This window comes from Strongylocentrotus purpuratus, unplaced genomic scaffold, assembly GCF_000002235.5.
Source record: "Strongylocentrotus purpuratus isolate Spur 01 unplaced genomic scaffold, Spur_5.0 spur5_scaffold_14, whole genome shotgun sequence".
In the NCBI taxonomy this organism is placed as follows: Eukaryota; Metazoa; Echinodermata; class Echinoidea; order Camarodonta; family Strongylocentrotidae; genus Strongylocentrotus; species Strongylocentrotus purpuratus.
In genome coordinates, this window is record NW_022145599.1 from 15,717,069 (window position 1) to 15,735,906 (window position 18,838).

General features: G+C 39.1%; 1 protein-coding gene across 1 annotated transcript in view; it reads left to right on the forward strand.

Annotated features, from left to right (window-relative positions):
- The first annotated feature begins 2,516 nt into the window (after window positions 1-2,516).
- The window catches only part of LOC584770 (integrator complex subunit 1), a 50,233-nt gene continuing 33,911 nt past the window's right edge, over window positions 2,517-18,838 (forward strand). Inside the window, exons 1-16 of the mRNA XM_030984293.1 lie at window positions 2,517-2,641; window positions 3,914-4,156; window positions 5,216-5,412; window positions 6,255-6,392; window positions 6,710-6,872; window positions 7,374-7,482; window positions 8,101-8,284; window positions 9,090-9,235; window positions 10,001-10,142; window positions 11,219-11,401; window positions 11,867-11,975; window positions 13,338-13,464; window positions 14,085-14,162; window positions 15,192-15,349; window positions 16,072-16,168; window positions 16,958-17,049. Coding sequence (XP_030840153.1) covers window positions 2,596-2,641; window positions 3,914-4,156; window positions 5,216-5,412; window positions 6,255-6,392; window positions 6,710-6,872; window positions 7,374-7,482; window positions 8,101-8,284; window positions 9,090-9,235; window positions 10,001-10,142; window positions 11,219-11,401; window positions 11,867-11,975; window positions 13,338-13,464; window positions 14,085-14,162; window positions 15,192-15,349; window positions 16,072-16,168; window positions 16,958-17,049 — 2,212 coding nt within the window. The 5' untranslated portion in view covers window positions 2,517-2,595. The remainder of the gene's footprint in view (window positions 2,642-3,913; window positions 4,157-5,215; window positions 5,413-6,254; window positions 6,393-6,709; window positions 6,873-7,373; window positions 7,483-8,100; window positions 8,285-9,089; window positions 9,236-10,000; window positions 10,143-11,218; window positions 11,402-11,866; window positions 11,976-13,337; window positions 13,465-14,084; window positions 14,163-15,191; window positions 15,350-16,071; window positions 16,169-16,957; window positions 17,050-18,838) is intronic.

Genomic DNA, 18,838 nt, shown 5'->3' on the forward strand with positions numbered 1-18,838 from the left:
AGAGAAAAGGAAGGGAAGTGAAAGGGAAAGAAAAGAGAAAGGGACAGGAAAATAAAGAATAAGATATCAGTTGCGATTTTTCCAATCAACAAGGTGTAGATCGGGGGGCACTGGCTAACTGATGGGGAGGGGGGGGGCTTGGGGGCAGTTGCCCCCCCCCCCCCTCCCAGATAAAATTCAAACGTGGTTTATTTCTAATTCGATACCGGTGATTTACAAATGTTGCTGAAGTCTGAGATTTTTCCTCAATTTTTAGTATATTATACTTGTTATGCATTTGCTGGGAAAAAAGACAAATTCCTAAATCTACAGTCAGGCAAGAAATTTGCTTGTTTAGATGCCTACGTGTCAGGGCCCGCGGGAACTGCGGGGTTCGGGTTCTCGAGCTCCCCCCGTCCCCCACTTTTTTGAAAAAGTACATTTAAGAGAAAGAGAAAAAGACAGGAAAAATAGTGACCTGCCATTATCACAAAATAATGAGGTATCAAAATATTATGCTCATCTGACCGTGATTAAATGCCTAATACCCCCTAAAACGGGCCCCTTGATGCTCATCTGACGATAACTTAATGCCTAAAACTCCTGAGCTTCTGGGGGCTCCGTCCCCTAGACCCTACGCCATTTAGTGTCCTGCCAGTGTCACAAATAATTTAAAAAAAATGCTCATCTAACCGTAATTAACCCCTGAGCTTCCGGGGGCTCTGCCCCTTGGACCCAACCAATGGCCCTAGAACGGGCCACTCGATGCTCATAATGATGATAATTTAATGCCTTAGACCCCTGAGCTTCTGGCGGCTCTGCCCCCTGGACCCCACGCCAATTAGTGTCCTACCAGTGTCACAAATAAGGTATTAAAAAAAATGCTCATCTGACCGTAATTAAACGCTTAAAACCTCTGAGCTTCCGGGACCCAATCAATGGCCCTAAGTAAGGCGGGCCCCTGGATGCGTTTTTGCTCATTACGTCGCGGCTGGGCACCATTACGTACCTTTGGCTCGCATAATTTCAAATTTGCCCCCGCCCGGCCCCCCCCCCTAAGAAATCCTGGATCCGCGCCCGTATTACCCCGACATTTCGTGAATTCCAGGAGTACGTTTTTTAAAGCTTATCAAATGTGACCTCCAGTACTTAAAGGTAATACAAAGTTTTGGTAAATTTTGAAAATTGGGTGGATAGTGAATCTTTACAATTTTGATATATTTGGATGCCCCTGTGGATGTTTTATAAGAACTAAAAAAATTAGCCCCTAAAACACTTCTGTTTTCGAGAAAAATTAAATATAAAAATTTACCGGTGCTCCCGGTAAATTTTGATAAATTTCAAATAGCGCCTATGGCCGTACAATGGTAGCTGCGACCATGAAAATCTCAGAATATGTAGTTGTGATATATAATTTCCAAACGGGAATAGCTCATCCGTTGATTTTAGTCAAGAAATATTGTTTCATAGCTAAATTAATATCTTGACCTTGAGAGGGAGCTATACAACATCAACAGTTTATTATTTATAATTTCATAACTTCAGACTCGATTTCAACCGCGACAATGATCATTGAGTATTGTAGGAACGCATATGCTTTCAATATTTTAATTTGTACCGAATTCATGACCCCATACCAAAATTTTGTATTACCTTTAATGATCCATAATGGATTACAAACATTATGTTAGGGAGGGGAAATTATAACAACGCCTAAGAATTGGTATAAATGAAAGAGAAAGGGATGTTGTAGGCCTATGTCCAATTTAATCATGTAGGTCTGACGGTAAGATAGTTATCAAGTTACCTGTAGTTACCTGTAGTTACCTGTCTTCACGGGCTCTAATGCCCACACATAGGAGCATCACTATCCTGGCTGTGTAGTAAAAACTGTGTTTTTGATTCTCAACATTTCAAACACCACTGTACAAAACTCAACTGATTTCACTCAAAATCGGTACTTTAGTGACAATTGATGAAACCTAAATAGCAGTAAAGTACATTTTTTTTAACTTACTGATGATAAAAATAATAATTTAAAAATTCAAATTGTAAGTCTAGTGTCAAACTTTGCTTACAGCTGCATCGACATGATTGTGTACAGTCTATGCAATATTGTGTGATGTGTGTATTTGTGTTGGGTCTAAAAAATACCCGCTTACAGCAAGCATGCAGTGCTAAAGGTCAGTACGCATTGGCATTGACTCTCTATGCTTTGCTGGAGTGATAATGCCCACCTTCCTTCATTCAAAATCCACTGCATGTGATATCGTGTCATAATTTGCAGATATCAATCCTATCAAATGCATGACTAGACAATAAAATAGATAACTCGGTTCGCTCGCTCACTAAAATTGCTATGAATCCATTGTACATTCATTTGCATTAATAGCACCACCGTCATCCCCTTTCCCTCATCAGGGACTCCCAAACCTAATTTCTCACGCCGCACCCTAGATTGGTACGGTCGATGCCGCCGCAATTTTCTTCTCTCCGATTATGTATTTGAAGATACCATCAGTAATCCGAACACCATGCAGTAGCTCGCGATATGTAGGATTTTTTTTTATAAAAGTCGGCATTTTAATTGTCAATTTTTAAGTGATCTTTCAGGTTATGGATAGAGGGAAGCCGCCTCCAAAGAAGCCACCGATTCGGCGAGGTAAGCAGAATTTCAAATAATCATGTAGATCGTCCACTTAAAGAGCTATTATTGCCAAGTTTTCTGTAGGATTTTGGCCAAGGGCGAGATTTGAGAACAGTGCATTTGATCTGAATTCACTGAACGTCTGAAGCATAACATGGCAAAGGCCAGCGCTAGGGCAGCGCGCGTGGCGCTTAGCCAGGCCACAGCCAACGACATTTTTAGGCGAGTCCAACCTTATAAAGTGAAAGTGATGGTTGGTTTTAGTAAAAGCAGAATACTGAGAGAAACTAATTAGTGAATGTTGTGTCCTAAAATCCTTCCCATAGAGATTGCACGCATCCCTATCACGCAGTCTAGAAATGTGAATTGCGTGATCATGCAAAATTGGTCAAAGTTTTTTATGAACAAATCGAGATTCAAACCTTTAATCTAATTGTTGTGATAATGAAGGTGAGACTCAATAAATGAGGTGTCAAATAAAAGAGCAAATTAATCTCCTAATTTCCAAAGGGGCCTCCACTCAGAATTTTAAAAATATCATTGTCAAAACACCCATTGTATTTTTAATTTTGTATGAAATGTTTTTTGCATCCTAGCTCTGAAATTTGCCATTTTTTAGAACCAACAGATCGATCAGTTGTAAGGAATCGATCCATGCGCTTATTTTTTCGCTAGCCACAAGTTATTACAGTTTGAAAATACCCTTTCCCCCATTTTTGGGATCAGCTATTAAAGTAGGGAGGCGAACGGACCCGCACACAGAAGACAACGGAGGTGGAGCTTGCGATCGCGCTCAAGTAGCGCATGCAGCTAAGCAACATGTGTACGCTTGCATAATGCGCAATGCAGATGTTTTGCTAAATTTAGCGAAACAAAATAACTCTGCGTGTACGTCTTTTTCGTCGATTGTGAAAAAAATTGGATGAATATTGCCTACTGCCTAGATTTTAGGGGGCTGTATCTTTTGATAGAAACATCGGTGAGTCTTGAAATTCGAAATGTATAATTCGGAGTAAATGTTTTTTTTCAATTATCCAACCATAATGATGGTGAAAAAACGATCCCAAAGGGAAAATTTTAAAAATTGTTCAGACAACCTATTAAAAAGGGAAAGTTATGCATTTTTAAAGTTGCATCAGTGAAACACTTTGTATTTCTTAATGGCCTTTCTTTAAGGGCCATCCGCACCATCTGTATCTTGTATGATTTGTATGTTTTTATTTTTGTGGTTGAACAAAATAGCTGTGGGGAAAAAATAAATTGTAAATCTTCTTCATCATGAATCAGGTCTGCCGTTACCAGACAAGATCATCCCGCTAGGGAGTAAAGGGCGTCCTGACCAGGATCCAAAGCCTACCCCATCACTCTACTCTGACCGCAAGAGGGAGGCCAGCGCACCCCTGCCAAGCCATGTGATACCGCCCAAGACCAAGCTGGTGGGGTTGACGCCCCTCGGTAGGGCCGCTCCCGAGATCAGCAGATCTTCAAGCAGTGCCGTCCTCCACAAACCAGGCATCAAGACCATTGAAGGTGAGTGATGGGACGGCAGTCGGTCGGTCTCTCTGCGGTACCATTAGTGGAACTGCCAGCTCTCTTTGCCAGACTTTGACGGAACCTGGGGGGTGTTTCATAAAGCTGTTCGTAAAGTTACGTGTGACTTAACGAACGACTTGTATATGAAAAGCCAAGTGGGATGCAAATACATCAACTAAAGTTGAACTGTGCAGATGTAGATTAACATTCTTATGATAACAAACATTTTTAATGCAAAGTATATTTTTTGCCATAATTTAATTGAGGTTATTGAAAATATGAGAAAAACCGTTGGGCATCCTATATGGCACTTCATATACAAGTCGTTCGTAAAGTCATGTGTAACTTTACGAACAGCTTTATGAAACACCCCCCAGGTTCAAAATTGAGTCACATCTTTTTGAATGGTTATTGTAAAAGTCAGTCCTCAGACAAGAAAATAATAATATCTACATGTAAATGGCACACACCTGTAAAAGAACCCAGTTACACACACATACATGTCTATATTCTAGCTTCAAGACAGAGTTTTCATGTAAGATGCATCACCATTTCTACCTTTTGCTGGACTTTGGGTTGAATAACAATTTTATGGTACAGAAAAACTCATTGCCCACTTGGGTCGAAAAGTGTGATGAGAGACCAGAGAGCATTCAGTCGTGGATCAGGCGAGGCGGTCAGGGTAATATTGTATGATGCACAGTATGTGCACATGTTGTAACTTAGATAAGACGCGACAGTCATAAAGTGAAGTCCAATCTCGTAACGATGATATTCTTATTGGGTAAATACCTGAATTTCCCATGAGAACCCCCAATTACATTCTTTCATCCATTCTGTACCACAAATTGAACAAAATTGTCATAAATGATCAGCTAGGAGTTTCACTAAAAATATAGCTTTGTTGAATTAAGTGTAAAAGCAAAATCTTCCATGAAAATGATCTTCACCGTAAAGATACACATTTCTGTTTGAAAAAGAAAAACGAAAGTCATTCTTGGTCCAAACACAGTTTCAAACACCAATTAACCATGATGTGAACGTTCATGTTGACAGTGCCTCCAATCGAGCTGGTGGACCGAGTTCTGGCTGCAGACGAGGCTGAAGACGATGAAAGCATCGATAAGATCCTGTGTGGGGCCTTGAAGAGTCTGAAGACTGTCCGAGCCAAGCCGTCTCCTGCTCTCTACCTAGGGCTCATGTACCTCGCCAAAGTCAAACCAATGTTCTTTGAGTCGGAGAACGTGATCGAGGTAACGGAGGGGTGCTGAATTTTTTCACTTTATAACCAAGATAAATTGTGTTTTTTTTGCATTTATTTCACAAATTGGTTAACCCATTGACTATGGGAACTTGGTTGTTACTTATCCTGTTGGAAATGAAAGAATGAAGAAGTCATCCATTAAGTAATTTATTCTTGAAATGGTAATAGAGATGTGTCTTTATATCTGTTATTACTGTGTATTCTTGTTTTTAGACTTTATCCATGCATTAAGTATTTGTATGTATCATGTAATGAATAGCTTTGTTTGAACAGATATCTTTTAAATACCCTTTCTTGCTATCCACATCTCATATTGGTCTCATATCTTTAATGTTCCTACTTATGATTGAAATATGTATCTAAACATTATCTTTCTTTTCCCCCTTCCTCTCCTTCTCGTTCTCTCTCTTACTCTCTTTCCCTCCCTCTCCTCCCCTTCAACTCCTCTTTCCACTCTCCCTCCCTCTCCTTCCCTTCCACCCTCTCTCTCTGTTCCTCTCCGCTCTCTCCCTCTCTCTTATTCCCCCTTCCACTCTTCCTCCCTCTCTCTCGTTCCCTTCCACTCTTCCTCCCTCTCCTCCCCTTCCACCCTCTCTCTGTCTCTCTCTCTCTCTTCCTCTTCGCTCTCTCCCTCTCTCCTACTCTCTCACCGCTCCCTCCCTCTTTCTCCCTCTCCGCTCTCTCTCCCTCCCTTGCCCTTATCTCCTTCCCTCTCTCTCTCTCCCTCCCCTCCCCCCCTCTCCCTCCCCTCTCTCTCCCTCCCTCCCTCTCTCTCTCCCTCTCTCTCTCTCTCTGTCTCTCTCCCTCTCTCTCTCTCTCTGTCTCTCTCAGACTACCTGCTCTCTGCTAAAGAGAGACATTGGAATGAGCTTCAAGAGCAAGGGGAATGCCCTGGTTTCTGTAGTGGCCTGCAATCTACTCATGCATGCCTTTGTCTATGAGCACAACTGGCCTGATATCTTTGTGAAGGTAAGCCGCCATAGGTTGTATACATATTCACATTTGGTCATTGTTTAATGGAGCAAGTATGAAATAGAGATTTAAATGTGCTAAAATATCTTGTAAGTGCATAACTTGATAAAATCCCATAATTAAAGAATACTGATTGTGTTGCAGGCGGAGGCATATTTTCGACTGCGTAGAGTCAACTTTTGTTCTAGTTTCATACTGATCATACAAGAAGAGCCCATTGAAAAACTGAGAGTACTGATGATAATAAATTATATTTCTATAGTGCTTTTAACAAAATTGTACAAGTGCGTACGTGATTTCATGCATTGCCTAAGGTATACCTGGAGGATGCACATGGCGAGAGGGTATGGGTGGACCATCCTTACTGCAAGGAGTTTGTGACCAACATCCAGACCGCCTTTGGAACCAAGCTGGCCTCTCCTCATCTCCAGATGGCGACAGACCCACTCCGAGGAAGCTTGTCCGATGTTTCTGGCAGTAAGGGATACTTGTTTCTGCCGTACTTCCACTTTCGCTTTCGCTGTATTATTCCTCCCTTTATCTCACTTTTTCTTCACAGTTGTTTCTATTTTTTTCTCTCTCTCTTCTTCTCCGTGTTCTCTCTTCTTCTTTTTCTCTCTTCTTTTTCTTCTCTCTTCTTTTTCTTCTCTCTTCTTTTTCTTCTCTCTTCTTTTTCTTCTCTCTTCTTTTTCTTCTCTCTTCTTCTTCTTCTCTCTCCTTCTTCTTCTTTTTCTTCTTCTCCTCCTCCTCCTTCTTCTTCTTCGTCTTCTTTCCATTATATTTTGTTTTTATATTCTAGTAGAGCTATGCTATACAATGCCTCCAATGTTTTATGTTTTTCTTTTTTCATACTTCTTATCCTTTGCACATAAAGAGGCGGGAAATCTTTTTGAGGTTGATTTTACACATCCTAACTGTACAAAAATAATTTAGGTGATTGGTAGATTGTAAACATGTTATGATTTGTGCTATAACTAGGTGGAAGCCCCAGTCGTGAGGATGCGGAAGGCAGTCAGGCTTCTAGTACACCAACCCTAGGGTCTGAGGAAGGTGACCTGGGTTCAGAATCACAGGAAACGATGCCAAGGTAGGTCTTCCTGGAAACTATCACATCTGCAAAGCTGCCAAACCATTACGTTTTTCCTGTAATTATTCTGTTTTTTTTCTCCCAATTACGGTAGTACGTTTTTTCTTCATAAAATCCTCTTTTTTTTTTTTTGCACATCGACCAAATTTCCTATAAATGTTAATCACTACTTCAATAGTAAACGAAAAAGTAAGAAAAAAAATGAAAGCATACATATTCTCAAAAAAAAACGAAACGCCGATAATACCAAAAAACAAAAAACAAACAAAACTACCTACTTGTAAATACACTAGAGGTCCTAATATAAGTTCTGAGGGAGGTTCTAAATTAGTATTATCTTTCAATTGCCGTTGGAATTAAACCTTTTCATTTTTTGGCCTGCAAATGGGACAAAGTACCCTTGAAACCATATAATAGGGAAGTTTAGATTTGCGTGGACTGATACGTGTGACGTCCATTCAAGGCAGTGCATTAAAAGTATGTCGATCGTAGCAATCCACATTGTCTTCGTGCAAATATAAAAGTCCCAAATGATTCAAAATATAAAACATGCATTCATGTATTTTTAAAGTCATTTGAAGTACTCTGAAGAACAAACTGTTCATGCTGCCCTCACAGGTACAGTCTATTACGGGATGAGATAGAGAAGGACGTGGTGGACTTTGTGAAGGAGCAGCTGGTCAGGAGACAAGGCATGGACACACCCAGGAACCTCCTAAGGCTTCTCACATCGACATGCGGCTTCAGCGAGGTCAGGCTCATCACCGCCCAACGTCTTGAGATGTGGCTACAGAACCCCAAGGTATGAAAAATCCTCTGGTCCTTATTTCAAAAAACATTTATAGATAACGGGTTGCGATTATCAACATAAGGTACGGAAATTGTATTTGATTGGCTTGAGATTGGCAAATGTGCTATAAAATGATGGCACTTGTTACTGATAGCAAGTTTTATGAAACAATGCTGTGGCCATGCTGTGCTTTATAGAGTATTGAACTTTTGAGACTGATTTTGTATCGACATCTATACAGGGCATTGCATTTTGAATCTGGGGCCTGGCCATAAGAAGTAAATGCTCCTGTGATAACTGCCTCATCATTTGTTCCTTGCACTAAATGTCAATGACTTCCTACCTTGTACCCTCGACCAAACTTTTTTTATTACCTCGAACCCAAGAGCAACCAAATTCTAAACCTTTAACTTCGTAAACTGTGAGCCATTATAATGCCCTGTGAGATTCATATAAATTTAGATAAAAAGTTGCACTTTTGCTATAATTGTGTTTGTTTGTGATGATCATACATTGACATGTGGGTAAAATTTATGCAATGATGAAACTCACTCTGACACCCCTTCTGAAGGCCTTTCCCAATGTTGACAGAGTGAATCTGAGCATCCCTTGCAAGTCATTACTCAGACAACCCGGGCATGGTTTCATGAAACCGTCATAAGTACGAGTTCACCGACATCCCATCGAAACGCGTATTAAAGTGCATACTGGCATTTCGATAAGTTGTCTGATTATTTTGTGAAACACTGTCCAGATTGATGTAATCGGCTCATGCTTTTATCTCTGTTTTTTTTCTTTTTCATCTTGCCTTGCACAGCTGACGAGGCCAGCCCAGGAGTTGCTTGTCTCGACCTGCGTGAACTGTTGCACCCACAGTCAGGAGGATGTAGAGGTCATAGGTCATCTCATCAAGATCAGACTCAAGACCAAGCCCCTTATCAATCACTACCTGATCAGCATGAAGTGAGTTCACTCTCTGTCTGTCATTAAACCCTTGGCAAATTCTGCCCAATATTTTTAGACGTTGAACAATTAATTCCGACTGAGAATGGTTACGCTTTACTCCCAGAAACAGAAATAAAAAGTTGGTACCTGTGGAAGATATTTTATACCAAATTTATCAATATTGTAAGTCAAATTATTAATATTTAAAGTTCTTTTATGACAATTGCCCACTACCGTGTGGTACACAATGAGTCGATATTCAAGCAATTTTCACTTATAGTGTTGTTTTGACATCTGGCATGTGTTAAGTAAGGATCAAGAGCTTTTTTTTTTGTTGGGGGGAGGGGGTCTTATGAAGACGAAGAAGTCAATGGTTATCTTGTCAAGATCAGACTTGCGGGGCTGAGACCCTTTTTCAACCCTTATCAGTATGAAGTGACTGCACTCCTTTTGTAAGATTAGTTATCTTTAAAAAATTATACTAAAACAACTTTTTAGTGTTATCTGACATATGTGTTCTGTGGTAAAGTACAGATCTCACTACCAATTGTTTATCAAATATGATATTATGTTTGGTTTAGATGTATGTTATCTGTGTATACAATTTATATTTATATGTATTTGCTTATTTATGATACATTGTCAGAAAAATACTTATTGTACTTCATATCATTATTGTTATCGAAAAATTGTATGCTTATATGAATGCAGAAGAAAATCAAATCAAATCAAATCAAATTAGTTCATAGCAACACCATTCTTATCCCTGCTGCCTTTGTACAGAGAGCTGTTGAGCCAGCACAAGGAAAACCTGCCCACTGTCGTGAAGCATGTCATTTACAATGAGCTGTCCAATGCACGTAATCCGAACAACATGGCCCTTCTAGGAGCGTTGTTCCAGCACTCACCGGAACTAGCAGCCAAGGTATGAAACTGATAAGATACATTGTCCTGAGCTGCCAACCATTACGTTATGGAATAGGAATCAAATCAAACTACTACACCAGAAAAACTTTCTCTAAATATGTATTGAGTGTTTGTGTATGGAATGAAATGATAATAATAATAATAATAATAATAATATTCAGTGTTTATATAGCGCTCAATAAATCAATCCAATGATGTGCCTAAGCGCTTTACAGATACATTATTACCCCGGTCATCGGATTCAGGCTTACCCGCACACAATGTATGCACATTTTCCACTCCCTGAGGAGCATTCTGTGCTTAGCTGCTATGATGAAACTCACTCTGACACCCCTTCTGAAGTCCTATCACAATGTTGATGAGTGAATCTGAGCACCAAAGTGTCTACTGCATAAAAGGCCATGAGGAAAGATTTTGTTTATGTAGAATTTGCATGTGTGACATACATAACCTTGTTCTGCATAACTCTTTCTCCAAGACATAATCTTTCTAAGCATATCAATACCTGTGAATGTTAGGTAATTGAAAACATATCAGAAAAAATCTTGGAACCAGCATGATTTGAACCTGCCATCTCCCTCTTGCCGGGTAGTGACTCTATGACCAGGCCATCACAAACAAACACCCCAGCCCCCCTGATTCATTCTGACTTATTAAATAATAATCAGTTAGCTATTAGGACAATACCTTTGATTGCTGATGTAAATGTTATAGGACGTATGCTCGCCCATTCTTGATACAGCATCAGTTGACAAGTTACCTTTACTCTTCCGTTTTATATCATGGGCCGTTGTATTAATTATGTCCTTGCTTATATTTGAGCAGTTCCAAGGTCAGTTGCTGTTCCATACATTAACCAAACATGAAGTGAACATAGTTGAGCTGCAACAACTAAAAATGATAATGATGTCCGTAATTTAGGGACCAAAATAAATACCTTTGACTCACCCATTTTATAATTTTTTCATTTAAAAATCAATTGTTTCAGACATAAGGATTGTAACACCTGTATTTTTATATTGCTTAAGATAAGAAACTCACAAATTCTTTGTCTGCTTCTTGTAAACCCTTCAGAATCTAGCAGCAGTGTTTCAAGACCTGTTGATGAACCGCGATGACTATCTCCGGGCGTTGAGGGCACTCTTCAGAGAGATCGTCAAAGCGCTGCGCTACGACGTCGACTTTGTCGCTTTCTGCCGCGGACTGATGACGGAAAAAACAGACAGGCAGTTCACAGAGCTTGAAAAAGCAATCAAGGTACTAACTGATGTGTAGTTTATCATTTTAAAGTTGAGTGCTTTTGGGATTATCTTCAATGAACATTTTATTATTCAAAAAGGTAGATATGAATTTCTGGATATTCCAATTAATCATGAAAGTCGGACATATTCGGCAAATAGCAACATTTATGAATGCAATGATGAAACTCACTCTGACACCCCTTCTGAAGGCCTATCACAATGTTGATGAGTGAATCTGAGCACTTTTTGCATAATATGAAGGCAAAGAATGTCTATTTATAATATGATATTTCAGTCACAATGAAAGCAATGTATGTACTGAAATCTCATTTTACTAAGTCTTCTTTTTTACCTCATAATTATTTTAAAACTCTCTCTCTTTTCCTCTCTTATCTTCTTGCTTTCTCTCTCTCTTCTCCAATTCCTATCTTTTTTCTCTCATATTGTTTTCATTACTTCCTTAAACTTCATCTTCTCTTAGGATCGCATGTTTGCATCCCTGTGTGACCTGATCTGCCTGGCATCCCTACTGAGCGTCACACCTCAAATCAGAGAAATTGTTGCAGCCTACACCAGAGGGGAGAGAAAAGGTAACCAGTTATGGTATCTTCAAAAGGCAATCAGCTATGGTATCTTCAAAAGGAATACCTTCCTATCATGCAGTATAATTCCCTTCAGTTATTTCATTTGTATTTTCTTGTGCTACAGTGCCATGATGAAAGTCACTCTGACACCCCTTCTGAAGTCCTATCACAATGTTGATGAGTGAATCTGAGCATTTTTATTTCATGGGTACTAAAAAACAGATACCGTATTTGCCGGCGTAAAGGCCGCACCGCCGTATAGGCCGCACCCCCAACTTTGACATTTCGTAGAGGAAAAAAAAAACTACAACAAAAAAAAACGGACCAAAATGATCGTAATTTTCTTGTAGAACACTCTTTTTTTTTTACAAACTATACCAAATTCATCAATATTCTTATAAATCAACAAGAATTTAACCTCAAAAATGATCATAATTTAGCAGATCTTCATCGACTTTTAAGCTAGTACTGTATCGTACGCAGATTTGGTATCCTACAATACCCCTTCCTCGATGTGCGGTGTAATCCGAAATAGCATTTTTCGACCTGCGCAGTTGCGTTGCACGGCAGCTAGCTCCGTAAGTAACGGCCTGTCCCTTTGTTTACTTTTTGGCGATGCAATGGTATGGACTTAGATCTAGATCTATCGGCAGATTTTATTAGAAATTTTTTTTTTCGTCTTCATGTCAACTATGCAACATAAACTTGTCGGTAAGTTGTGTGGAGTTATTCTAGAATTGTCCTGTACCGTTGTCTAGTCATGCTACCGTTCCTATAGTCCCATACGTGCAAATGGACGTGATGTTTTGACCGCTGAATTTTGTTGTTGTTGCGTATACGCCGCACCCCGACTTTTTGATTTTTTCTCACCCGAAAATACTGCGGCCTTTACGCCGGAAAATACAGTATTTACTCTGGATAAATGCCCGCGAGAAGCACTGGAGTAAATACACTATGTCAAGTCATGTTCATGCTTCATCAGAAGATTGGATGTTGTTTTTTCCGGAGGTTTGTAATTTTGAGGTCAGTTACAACAAAGGTTAATTTTTTCTTTGGTTCATAATGACTAAACTGAAATAGGGTGCCTCCTTTTTTGAATTTTAATAGGGTTCATAATTCTGGAAGTGAAATAAAACCCTTTGTAATTTTCAGAGTCATGCACCTTCTGAATAATGGTTTATACTGTCAAGATAATCCATTATGATATTATTTTTGTTATTGCCAGACAAATCCGATAGGAATTTTCTTGATATTTGACCAATTTACTCTGGTTAGAATGCAGTTAGAGTTCTTATAGCCCACTGGAACAGCATGGTGCCTGTGAAACTTCCATCTTGAAATGATTTTCTTTTGTTTGTTTATTACCAGCGTCTGACATGGAGTCACTGCGCGCGTTCCAGGCTCAAGTCTCAATGACCCAAAGGGATTGTGTGTGGTGGATACACACCATCGCCATCAGCATGTTCACACTCACTCAGGGAGAACTCAATAAAGTGTAAGTCTTCTGCATTTAAAGCCCCACTGCACTACTTATAGCTACTTGCATCCTCTATATAGCAAACAATGCCTTATCGGTGCCTGTTGGTCCCCCATGATCCCATTTTTCTTTTGTTAATTGAGTGCTGATTTGATGAGATAACCACCTGTCAGTCACCACGTGGGGTGGTCTAATCCCCCCTGGCCAAACTAGTACAGATAAGCTTTAATATGAAGCACTCACTGATGTCAGGTTTGATGTGAATTTGAACCAATTGGAACTTTAGTAAGGCAGGGCCCCTGTGTTATAGATTTGTCATTTACCTTACTGACTTAAACTTCAAGAGAAGGGTTAGGTTTCTTTTCATATGTTCCTAACATGTCATTTTTTTGCTATGATGAAACTCACTCTGACACCCCTTCTGAAGGCAAATCCCAATGCTGACAGAGTGAATCTGAGCTGATCAAAACTGTGTTTTATTTTAAAAGAAAGTTGGTGATGAGCTTTACTATATTGTTTGAAGGTTAATCAAAATCTCACTAACAAAATCTGTACCCCTGATATTTTCAGCTGATCAACTACAGCCTTTGTCAGTGATGTGACTTGACTTGACCTTCTGTTGTTGTTGTTTCTTTTAGTATCCAGAAGCTTGTGTTCCTAGACACTCATGAAGGCTACTGCAGTAAGGACAACTGGCCACAAGAGACGGACAGAGGGTAAGATCTTTACTTTGTTTTATTTGCCGACTATTTCTTTTTTCGACAAGCTCTCTCTCTAAAAAAAACGTCTTTAAGGGGGTCTAATTTTCTGTCGACCTATGGCTAGTTGCTTGATATCATTGTAAGTGTTCGGTTGGTGGACATCCCATAGAAATGTGTGCTGCATAACTAGTAGACGTTTCAATGGGATGTCCAAGAAAGAACTTAAACAGTTTCTTTAACTGGTCCCTTCTCTCTCTCTCTCTCTCTCTCTCTCTCTCTCTCTCTCTCTCTTTCTCTCTATCTTACTTTCTTTCTCTTACTTTCTCTCTCTTACTTTCTCTTACTTTCTCTCTCTTACTTTCTCTTACTTTCTCTCTCTTACTTTCTTTCTCTTACTTCCTCTCTCTTTCTCTTTCTCTCTGCCATTTTCTTCTGTTTTGTTGATAAATGTCAATTGTTTCTGTACTGACGATAAACATGGTAACATTTCAAATAGCAAATAAAAAACTAATCTACCAAACATTGATATTCATGATTATAAATGTATTCATTTAAATGTAGATAAGTCATGTGGTAATATATTTATAATAAGTTGTAACAGCAATTCTAACCAAAGGACGTAATTTAAAGGCCCACTGTACTACTTGTAGCTACTTGCGCCCTCTATATAGAAAACAATGCCTAATCAGTGACTATTGGTCCCCCATGATCCTCTTTCTCTTATGTTAATTGAGAGCTGAGTTGATGAGATAACCACCTGTCAGTGACCACCCTTGGTGGTCTATTCCCTCTTAGCCAAACTAGTACAGATGGGCTTTAAGATTGAGTTATATATAAATAATAATATTGGATTCTTATATAGCGCACGTATCGACCTTGCAAGGTCCTCAAGGCGCTCCAACATTACCTGGCTCTGCTAGGCTGTCGATCTCGACGCTCACAGCATTTTAAAGAATTCCTTCCTACCGGTACCCATTTACCACCCGGGTGGAGAGTGGCAAATGTAGATCAATAATTGTATTTCTTTTGTCCCTCCGTGTGCAGACTCTTGCTCTCCCTGCTTTCAGAAGTGCCAGTCCAAGAGGACACCCTGATGCGCCTGCTCATCATGGGGCTGGAGAGGACTATTCCACTCGCTGCGGGGGAGGCCTTGGACCTGGTAGATAAGCTGGTCAAGAGGGCTGCAGTGCTGCAATCGGAAGGTACTTCATTCTGTGTTGTTGTGATATCATTGGAAATACAGAAGAACAAAGAGAAAGTTTTTTTTTTATAATAAAATAAAGAAAGAGAGAAATTATTATCTTTCTCTCCTTGAAGCACACTTTCAATATTAGTTCATGGTTCATCACAAAAATAATAATTTATAAACGATAACACAATAATTATTTTTAAATATAAACAATGAAAATCACCTAGCAATTAAAGGAAAGGTACATGTTTCGGAGTTGACGTAATCCATCTTAAGCCATAATTGCAACAAAATGATACCTCTCTATGAGGTGACTCAACCAAACACAAAAGAAAGAATTTAAAGATATCATTGATGTATTGGGTTGTTAAATGCCCCAACGTTGAGTTTCTTAAGTAGTTGAGGATATGGTACTTTCACTTGTGGACACTTGCCTTTGCTATTTGCTATGATGAAACTCACTCTGACACCCCTTCTGAAGGCCTTTCACAATGTTGACAGAGTGAATCTGAGCATATTTTTTTCTGTAAGAAATTAAACAGAAAAACCAACTGACATAAGGAGAATTTACCAGTAAATTTCTTGTTGACTTGCTGTCAAATATTCCTATATTTGAATTCCATAGCCCTTCAGCTTTCCACTTGCTTTAAAAATTGTTGACCTTGTCTTGTGACTTGCAAATTTCACATTAGCTCATGGATGTTCTCTGGTTGTCCATTTCTTTTCTCTTGTCAGACTTCCAGGTTTTAAAGATAGAGCGCACCACATTGATTGATGTCGTCTTGAATTCTTGTGTCTACCATCATCCAGAGAACATCACATTACCACAGGGGTAAGGCAACTTACTTTTTTTCATTGTTTCGTGTTTCACTTAGATATGTTGGGAGACCCTAATGGTTTTGGATTGATTCGTATCCTAGCTCTATAAAAATGAATATATTGAATATAGTAGTACTATGATATCATTCTTTTAAAACAGGTATAATCGCCATATCCTAGAAAATGAGTACCCTGGGTGGGGGGGGGGGGCAGTGAAATGAGGATATGCTACTTTAAGTAATGGCTTTGAAAAGTAATCTTTAAAAGACAAATATCTTATCAATGCCATGATGAAACTCACTCTGACACCCCTTCTGAAGTCCTATCACAATGTTGATGAGTGAATCTGAGCATATAACTCTTGTTCTACAAGAACTCAATATTTTATTGATAAGTTTTCCTATTTCACATTTCTTGTGTCCAGTCAAGAAGGGTTTTCAAATAAACCAGTACAGGGACCCATTTCACAAAGCCTTTTTTCAATGACAAATGACAAAAATCAGTGACAAAATCAGTGACTGTTAGGGGAACTATGTCTCCACAAGGCCATTTGGCCTTATTTTTTCGTTCCCTATCTTCATTTTCTTATATATTGCAAATGCTTATCATTGTATATATTTTTGTATTGTTTTTATTTAAAATGGAAATGAATAAAAAAAAACGAATTGAAAACTAATTAAATAACCAATCAGAAGCAAGGATTTCAGTAGCTTATAACGAAAACTGTCATTTGTCAAGGTAACAAGTCTTTCCTCAAATTGAATGGTGTTCGATGAATCCTGTGTTGTATTTGTCATTTCAGCTACCAGGTACCGAGTCTTGCCATTGCAAACTTCTACTGGAAAGGCTGGATCCTGCTGCTCATCATGGCTGCTTTCAACCCCAGTAATATTGGTAAGAAATGCATCTTTTGTTAAGAAAATACAGCAGTGAAGCTAATTGAGAGGGGCATAAAGAAAGTTGCTCTTCAAGAGATGATCAGATTGTTGACCCAGCTAAACAAACCCAATACAAAACAAAAACAAACAGACAAACAGAAATAATGAAAACTTCATGCATTGAATGAACCAACACAGATATGTATAAGCGGGACTTAAGAATCGTGTTACTGTAATGATTGCTGGATCAGCCAAGGTTTCTCAACTTTCTTCTAAGTTTACCGAAATGCTGTGATGAAACTCACTCTGACACCCCTTCTGAGTGTCTATCACAATGTTGATGAGTGAATCTGAGCTTATAACTCTTGTTCTACAAGAACTCAACTGATAATATCATGCCTGATAAAAAACAGATTTAAATCGTTTTCCTGATTTGTTTTTATGCCTCCGTTACGAAGTAGCCGGAGGCATTATGTTTTCGGGTTGTCCGTCCGTACATACGTACGTACGTCCCGTTCTCGTGATCGCGTTATCTGAAGAACCGATTGATGGATTCCTGCCAACCTTTGGTCATGTATGTATCTTGCAGAGCCGATGAACTGATTAGATTTTGGGGTCACAAGGTCAAAGGTCAAAGGTCATCGGGCTCATTATGTATGCAAAAACAGCTCGTGATCGCGTTATCTGAAGAACCGATTGATGAATTCCTGCCAAACTTTGGTCATGTATGTATCTTGCAGAGCCAATGAACTGATTAGATTTTGGGGTCACGAGGTCAAAGGCCAAAGGTCACAGGGCTCATTATGTATGCAAAAACAGCTCGTGATCGCGTTATCTCAAGAACCGATTGATGGATTCCTGCCAAACTTAGGTCATGTATGTAACTTGCAGAGCCGATGAACTGATTAGATTTTGGGGTCATGAGGTCAAAGGTCAAAGGTCACAGGGCACATTATGTATGCAAAAAATAGCTTGTGATCGTACAATCATTAGAACAGATTGATGGATTCCTGCCAAACTTCATTTATGTATCTTGCAGAGCCAATAAACTGAGTAGATTCTTGGTTCATAAGGTCAAAGGTCATTGGCTCATTATGTATGCAAAAATAGCTTGTGAAAGCATTCTCATTAGAACTGACAGATGGATTACTATTTAACTCAGGACATCTTGCAGAGCCAATGAACTGAGTAGATTTTAGGGTCATGAGGTCAAAGATCAAAGGGTCATATATGTATATGAGAAATTGCTTGTAATCACGATATTCTGAGAACCTGTTAATGGATTACAATTGAACTGGAATTTTAAAAATTTCTTCTGTTTTGGTTTCTAAAATTGCTCTATGACGGAGGCATCATTTTCGACTGCACGCAGTCGAAGTTCCATCTAGTTTTTTTCTTCTTCTCAATTTTATCCTGATTTTCCTGATTTTTCCCTGATTTTCTCTATTTTTCCTTATTTTTTCCTATTATGTCCCAATTTTTCTTACTCAAAAGGGGGGAATGTTAGATGCCATTTTTCCCCCCGAATACTTTTTTTTTTAATGCTCACTATCACCTCTGTTATATTATGCTCTCCTTTTTTTTTTCTTTACAAAAAAAAAAACTTTTCTACTTCAGCCAATGCAATTGGTTGAACAAAGGAGACATGCAGGCTTTACCCCTGATTGCACCTAAAGTCACCTCATCATTAGTGATCTGTCGGTTTATGACAGGTTCAGTGACCCAATCAAAATTTTAAATCGAGTGTCTCTCCAAGTTCCTCGATCTTGAGCCGTCCGTTTCAGCGTTTCATACCCTGTTGCTCC